This window comes from Saccostrea echinata, unplaced genomic scaffold (assembly GCF_033153115.1).
Source record: "Saccostrea echinata isolate AGI-Se365-2 ecotype Australia unplaced genomic scaffold, CSIRO_AGI_Sech_v1 ptg000042l, whole genome shotgun sequence".
Lineage (NCBI taxonomy): Eukaryota > Metazoa > Mollusca > Bivalvia > Ostreida > Ostreidae > Saccostrea > Saccostrea echinata.
In genome coordinates this window covers 4,087,660-4,096,105 of record NW_026889791.1, presented here as the reverse complement: position 1 = coordinate 4,096,105, position 8,446 = coordinate 4,087,660, and the positions used below count along the sequence as shown (strand labels likewise).

General features: G+C 34.2%; 1 protein-coding gene across 2 annotated transcripts; it reads right to left on the bottom strand.

The window, feature by feature from the left end:
* Nucleotides 1-829: 829 nt before the first annotated feature.
* On the bottom strand, nt 830-8,446 carry LOC133201183 (rho GTPase-activating protein 19-like). 2 transcript variants are annotated; one of them, XM_061336970.1, is made up of 11 exons: nt 8,332-8,446; nt 5,271-5,498; nt 5,047-5,139; nt 4,592-4,801; nt 4,126-4,346; nt 3,675-3,761; nt 3,434-3,559; nt 2,771-3,007; nt 2,356-2,541; nt 1,851-2,156; nt 830-1,562 (listed from the first exon to the last, which is right to left on the bottom strand). In XM_061336970.1, the coding sequence occupies exons 1-11, from the start codon at nt 8,408-8,410 to the stop codon at nt 1,479-1,481; spliced, it is 1,857 nt and encodes a 618-aa protein (XP_061192954.1). In that variant the 5' UTR covers nt 8,411-8,446; the 3' UTR covers nt 830-1,478. The 2 variants fall into 2 exon arrangements, with proteins under 2 accessions (XP_061192954.1, XP_061192955.1); XM_061336971.1 differs by lacking the exon at nt 8,332-8,446 and adding an exon at nt 5,801-5,868.

Below are 8,446 nucleotides of genomic sequence, written 5' to 3'. Positions count from 1 at the left end.
GTTGAAAAAGGGAAAAGTTTACAGATGTACAACAGACAACAGGTGAGAAGAAAAGCTCACTTGAACTTTCAGCTCGGGTGAGCTAAAACATCTTCTGAAGGACCAGCAGGACCAAGGTGACTCAGATGAGCATTGTGGCCCATGGGCCTCTTACTGCCGAGTACTTCAATTATAAAATCACTTCATACATTATAAAAAAGATCAAATTATGGCAGACCTGTGCTTGACTTGAATTCAACCTAAATTACTACATAGTCCTTCAAGAAATACATGTAAAATCAAGACTGTAGGCAGAAGGAAAGTTTATGACATTCTAAGATTTTGTTTTCTCTGTTTAACATTTGCAAGCGCCTTGGATTTCGACACCCCAGATCAAAATCAGAAGTTCAGAAATTGACGGTATTTGTGGAAACCTCTGAATTCTGTCAACTTTTTTCCTTATTTTTAGAGAATCTGTAAATACTTAGCATTTACTACCTTCATCTGCAAAGGAATATATCTTTCTATAAGAAAAAAGAGAATAATGAAATCAAAAATTCTTCAAATGATGATGTCTTTATGACTATGAAGTTTGTGTTTTAATTTTTGGCTGGTGTGTTTTTGAAAATTGGAATGGTCTTTGTCAAAAGATCTAAGCAAGTAATGAAGCCCATATCACAAAATGTTGAATGCTCACTATGGCCTATCTGTATAAGAGGATCCCAAAGTGTACAAAAATGAGTACAGCACAGTACAAGAAAATATGTGAAGCCAAGATTAAGGGTCAGTTAGAAATGGCTGACAGTTGTCAGAGTTCATTTGCTCCTTCTATAAAAAAAGAAACATTGAAAACACTTTTAAATTCTTTATTATACACTTAAATAAAAGACAAAACAATACTGACATGTTATTTGAAATGAGGTAATATTTATTTATTTATGATTATTTCACACCTGAATTGACCACTTTGTAAGAATACATACCAAGACCACAATAACATTGAAAGGTCAAACAACATAATATCTGCCAAAGCACTATATGAGAAACAGTGGATTGTGAAAGTTTCTGTGTTAGATATAAGAATTAAGATATGATTGAGAGAAGATTGTCAGATATGAACAGGAAAAGGACACCAATACAGAAATAAAAGCACTAAGATACAAAATCTCTTCAGACCCCTTGGTGAGAAAAGGGCAATCGGTTATCACAAACTGGACTTCTGAGAGAAGGCCAAGAAAATCTGGTAATGGCACATTAATTAAGTACACATTTACAATGGAAAGGAGCTAAATAACGAGTATCACATTCATTAAATGTTAACTGCATTATCTCCCTTTATAGAACAATGTTTGAAGACTGTACAATTTTCTATACACTGTACACATATAAAAAATATACACAGCACTTTCTGTACAATTTGACACTATATAAAACTGTCCATCTTTGTGACTCTGATATGGAATGTTTTTTAGCACTAGCTGTTGAACACTAGGAAATGTTTACAATACACTCTCTCGAGATAAATTTGTCGGTGATTGGATGACTAGAAGAGGCATTCTGGATCTCGGTGTATGCATGGCTTTCTGAAAGAACAAAAAGGTAATGGACTTAAAATACCTTGATACAGTTTTAAAATCATGTTAATAATTACGATCAGCATTCATTGCTGAATCATGAACTACAGTGTACTATAAATAGACTATATAATGACTCAAACTGTCTCAATGAATAACATTAACTTATATATCAATGAATAACATTTACTATTTGTCACTCGGCTTTGAAATAAACCCTAGCAGTCAATCTGACAACACAATCTTAAAATCAGATTATTATTAGCTTTACAAAATGAAATTCTCATATCATCTTACTTGTGTTTTGGAGGGAATTTTTTTCACAGATTCTGATATGGGAGATTGATTCATTGGTGACACCATAGCTATGGGTTTGTTGTGAAGCTGTTTGGGGGTACAGGGGCAGTGGCGACGCTGATGGGGGATACTGGCCAGGTACTGAATCTCATTCTCTGTACAGGGAACCTTAGTAATCTTCTCTGGAGAAGGCCGCTTCTCTGGAATACTCCCGTCACTACTACCACTACTCCGCCTCTTTCTGGGTTTGAGTTTTTGAGTCGGAGTTTTACTCAGATCTACTATGTGAACTGCTGGACTACCCGGCTGTAAAAAAAATGAAGGCAAAGACTGCAGAAAATGAAACCCCAAAAAAGTTATAAATCCAGATAATTTGAATCAAAGTGCAAAGTTAGATACACATGGATATTCCTATAGGAATAAAATCTTTAAACAAATTTAGAGTATTTAAGGTCAAATATCAAAACTCTCAAACACAATATCTTTATTTGACAACAATGCTTACCTGTTTCAGTCCTATTGTTGTTTTGCCATCAGGAGTTTTTGTGATGAACACATCATCATGGTGGATGTTGTCATTTTCGTCAATGTCGATTGTTTTAGTTAGAGTCCAGGGTACACTTCCTGTCAGCTTACTTCCATCATTGGAGCCTCTTCTCTTGTGATGTTTGTGTAGACTCCCAAAATGCTTCTGTAGGAAAAATACACAAGAAATTTATTAAATATTGTTCCCATGTTTACTATTCCATTCAGAGATCATTTACTGGCAGAAAACAGGATTCCTTCCCCAAGAGTTGCCAAAAAAGAAGTTTAAAAACATGCACACATATATTTTCAATGTTGATGAAACAATCTCTCAGTTTGTGTGCATCACATACTTTGATTTATTTTACAAATGCATAGTATATTGAACTACCTACCTTAATTTGTTCCCCCAGGGTCTTACTCCTGGAGTGTTTCTTGGGAGGAGCTGAACCACTGGCCTGATTGAACTGCTTGAGTAACTTCTTCTTTTTTGATGAGTCGGGCATCATTTGCACATGGGCGTAGAGTTTGGCCAGAGCCACCTGGGTGTCGTTCCCAGAGTCTGAATCACTGGAGGATTTCCTCTCGGCAAAACGAACCACTGTATTAACAGCTTGTGTGCTTCCATACTTCTGTAAAACAGTCGAATGATATTAATTATACAGTTGAACTTCGGTATCTCAAACACTGATATCTTGAATACCATGGATATGTCAAAGTGATTTTGAAGTCCCAACCCCTTATTCTTTAAGTATTTTACCCTGGATATCTCGAATCCTCGGATATCTCGAAGTTTTTTCTCATTGAGTTCAAGATAATGAGGTTTGACGGTATTTCCATGGTTCAAAGAGGGCAGAGAAAGTGAAGAGATACTTCCCATAAATAAATATTACATGCATGTTCATGTATCATAATAAGGCCTAAAATAGCATTTTGAAAATGACAGTTCAGAAAACAAGTGTCTCTCTAAGCTTTCCCTTTCTATAATACTCCAAACATCCTGCTCGGTAACCTTTACTGAGATATACACACCATCTATTTAGACTCTGTGCTCTTACCTTTGCACTGTACAGACTTGAACTAGAGTTGTCTTGGTCACCCTCACTTTTGACCCTATTGCACTTGCTTGGTGTTTCCATTTCCCGCCAAAAATTGGCAATATCTGCTGCAAGTTCCCTAGGTGTCTGCAGAACAGTAACAAACACATAGAAAATTTACTCACAATTTACTTCATCTAATTCAGCTTAGATATAATATTAGAAATCTGAGTGATACCTTCCTACACTAAAATATACTCACTTTAAAAATTTGACAACCATTTTCCACCATGAAGGATACAGCTTGGCTTAGCTTGGGGGAGAAGTGTTGCAGTTCCTCTGGTGGCATCTGAAACCAGAAAAAAGAGAATTACTATGAATTTTACTTTCACATCATGGAAACACTTTTCAAATTGTTCTGTAAATAAATTTTATATGGTATCACAAGAAATAAGATCAGGGATAAACTTTTGAAAGCAGATCGCTCAATTTATCAGCTGCCTAATCTAAATTCAAATTTAGGAACATCTTTCAGAACACAGTTAAAATGATATATATTTTCTTCAGCTGATCATGACCCCATACAATCTAAATTGATAAAATTTTTACAAACTAATAAACTTGTTAATATTTGCTAACATTAAGAATTCAATGCAAAAGAAAAAAAAAACTGTTTGGAGAAAACTTCACTGAGATTTTAAAAGGAGCCTCACCTTTCTGGAACATAACAAGCAGGGAGCAAACACAGTTCCTAGTGACTGAGCGGTCATCATATTTTCTGAGATTCTGGACACTCGATGAAGCATGTCAATGAGGCACTCCAACAGAAGACAGTTTGTGGGGGGCAAGGCCAGAAACATCAGCTGTAGAGCCTTCATCTGCTTACTCCGAGCTTTTGTCTTCTCTGTCTCAAGAGTTGACTGTGACATCATGTCTGAAAATTACACACACACTTCTGTTGATAAATCTGTTTGCATAACATCTCATATACATTTTATTTAACATCTCATATACATTTTATTTAACATCTCATATACATTTTATTTAATGCTCATTCTAAAAACAATATTACTTTTTAATATTCCAATGACAAAAAAGTAAAGAAAATACTGTAAGAAATCACACTGGAACTTGAACATTTTGAGAGTGAGCTATTGTTAGGGATGACACACTACTTACCAACAACCTGTAAATGAGCCTGGTAGTGCCTCTCGGTCAGCAGGGGTTCTGGGAGCTCTGAGAGGTAGTTTTTGAGGACAGTGGCACAGTCATGAGGGGTGAATGTCTCCTGATCCAGACAGAGGTCCACCCCCTCATTTAACCACTCCTTTAATAAGCGTTGGCGAGCAACATTACCAGTCTTACGAAACAAACCCTCTGTCTTCAGATCTTAAAAATAAGATTGAAATTAGACATAAACTACATGTAATTAATTCCAGAACCACAGTTTATCAAGTATTCAAATCTGCGAAATACATGTTTAATCATTTTTGTATGAGCACATTATAAAATGCACAGAAAGGCTATTATCAAATCATGATTCAGAAACTTTCTATTGGTTGATAAACCTTCAGATCTTTAGCTTTCATTTTTTGATAGAGATATACTTTGTTTCTCTGCCGATCTTCACTTACTTTCTGGTCGACTCAGGAACTCGATCAGTGGGTAGATTCTGGCCACGTTCTCATTGCTTAGAGGAGTTCCAAACAAAGCACTGGCATGTTTGTCTGGAAACAAAAATTACAACAGAAATGTATAAAAATAAACTCTCAATCAGTAATTACATAGTTAAAGAAGCTATATGAGGTAAAGACTATAAAGAGGTTTTCAAAATAAATGTTGACAGATTTTCACATACCTTTCTTTTTTGAGAATGGAGTAGCACTTTTTCTTTTTGGCACAGCGTCTACTTTTTCTGGTTCTTTGAACATTTCTTCTAACTTGGATCCACTTAAGTCGAGTATAAAAGACAGATGCATTTGAACCATGACCTGGAATTTGTCTGGCATGGCATTCTTCAGCCGATTGACCAACTTGTCAGCGTCTGTGTGCCGACGTCGCACAACAGGGGTGGACATCTCATATGCTGTGAAAATTAAGAGTCTTTCTTTAATACTTACAATGCATAACATAAAAATTGTAGTTGAAAAAAATGTTTTAGTGCACGAATTATTAATTAAACTTTACTTTCTCAAACAATTGTTAAATAATACCCTTAAATTTCAAACATAGAAAGCGAGCATTTCCAACAATTCAAAATTTTTACAATACAATTAATTATAAATTCTGTTTCAAAAAAAAAAAAAAAAAAAAAAAAAGTTTTGTCAGTCAGACACAATGGAAGAGATGTCCATATGTTCTCTTTTGCCACAATCTGCCATATCTTACTTTTCATAATTGCAATTTACTGTATGTCCATTACAACAATTGCTAACTGGACTCCCCTTCTTGTTAAAAAATAACAGGAAATGAGTAAATAATTCTGCTGGCCACTATAAGCTAGTGGTGGACAGTACTAGACTGATCAAACAGTTCTCTGATCAAGTAGCCAAAGTCCCTTGGGCTCTAGAGGAAATCCTTTATCCAATTTATATCATAGGCCCTAAGGATGTCATCTGTTTACATAACAGTAAAAACCTCTATTAATCTTATTTCACTTTGTGTAATGCATATCTCTATGATTCTCTAAAAGACAGTGACCTGATCAATTGAAAAATATGAAAAATCAACTTACCAGGATGTACTTTCATTTTAGTGTAATAAATATTGTATTTAATGAAGTATATACTCTAGAAATTATACCACACAAATGGGACTTAAACTTACACTGAACAGTTTACAAACTTTATGGCAACCCAGCAGGGGCAGTCTAGGGTGACATACACCAAACAGAACTTAATCAAATTAAACAGAAGGTGCTAATCAGCAGGGGTCAATGTAGGCATAATTAGTAATGGACTGATGGAAAATGTTAATTTGGCACTTATCCATGGAAAAAAAACCAATTAATTAATTTACATTTAATGAGCAACCCTGCAGTTTTGCTGTAGAACTAGTGGTAACTTGAAAAAAAAATCAAAAACAGTAAATCAGAAATATTACAAGACTTAACAAATAGAAATAAAGAATTGAAGTTTTGTTGTAGTTTATAGAAATTGGTATACATGTAAATTCAGTCAGATTATAAACAGTTACAATTTATTCTTTGTGCATTAAAATTGTGTAATTATTTTAATTGGTCCCTGTTTAACATATAATTCACAAGTGGCCAGGGGCCCTTGAGATTGAACCTTAGGGAATGCTATTGTCCAGACAATGTTAACCTGTCAGTTTGATAAAAAGGGCCATCAATCTAGAACCCTAAAATCCCTTTGAACTTCAGTCCTCCTTCATGATTTTGTGTAGCTTTTTTTCAACGACATCAATCACTTCCCAAACATATAAAATTTCAAATCAAAATTCTTTGAAGATAAAACCAAAATGCAACCCAAGGATTTGAAAGCAATGAGATAAACTTGATATAACTAAATGAGTTAAGACAATTTCTATCATTTCAGAAGAGAAAACAATTCATGACAATATGTGTAGTACTTTACCTTGGAATCTAAATTCACAGAACACTAACAATCTCAAAGTATGTCCGTTTGCTCAACACACTGAACATCAAAGGAACACATGTCCTAGTAATAAGCAAATATAGATAATACCCTCAAACAAAGCATGTGTAAGACCTTATATAACAGATCAATACTTAACATCTAGTGATGACCAATACTGACCCTATGCCTTTACAACTGTCCACCTCCTCCAAATTAGATATTGAACACAATAATTCATGAGCTGATTATAAAGCCTCAGCAGCCCATGTTAATGACATTTGGCAGGGCACCTCATTCTGACATAACCAAGACCTGATAATCAGTCATACCTAAAGAGTGATCATTAACTGATTTTTCACAAGGGAGTTCTAAATCCCCTTCCTCATTTTCCACTGGGCATGGCAGAATCTGGCAGGCAGTTGCTAAATTTCAGTTTGTCTAATAACAGTATAGTGAGTATACTGGGATATTGTGTTTCTGGACTCTTTATGACACTTCATGAGAATATGTGAAAAAAATAAGGTTTATTATTCCATAATGTACTTCTACACAGCATAAACATTGCTAAGAAGTAATAACCTACTGCAGTTGAATTTCAAGTTTTGCATAATGTAAAGCATAATATTACAAGTCATATGTTATTTTGGTAAAAAACCTTACAGTATTTTTCTTAATAGCAGAGAGCTATTATAAAATTGTAAATAAAATTTTCTTCTTTTTAACATGATCATTTAAGTAAATCAAATTGATAATTTGTGTTATTATACAGTTTTTTAAGTTATTTAGCTATAATCTGTAGAAAATTCCTGAGAAATATGACTTGTTATCTGAGAACTGTGTGTTAATTAACCTGGAGCTTAACTTATCATTAGCACAAATGGCCCCTGACTGGTTGTATAGATAGTCTCCTAGGCTTGGGATTAAAATAAGTCCAGGGATAACATAGCTTATCTAACTAAGTAATGATTGGTATCAAATTTATCTAGTTATAACTCTCTTTTAATGATGAGCAAACTTTGCAATTGCTCTTATAACTTGCTGCAAGCTACAAAAATTTCCTAACTGCAATTTTGATTGACTGACCATGCTGAAAACATATAGCTAATGTTATAGAAATGTTATAAACACTTGCTACACAAAGTTCAGCTGAAATTAATTTTGCATTATCATGATTATTGGGGAAAATTTGCTGGATTTTAGAAAATATATTTGGGGAACAATTTAATTTAATTTGATATAATACTTTATATCATTATGAATAATTTCTTTTTAAATGTTATATGTGTAGACAACAAAAAGACAAGCAATTCTAAAACTTACAGCAGTCATGTAAGAAGTCTGTAAAACAAATATCCATTCCAAATCCATAACATTTTTGCTGGAAAGGAGACAGTACCATAATTCTTCAATCTCTGTAGCTTAATGACTCCTTAAA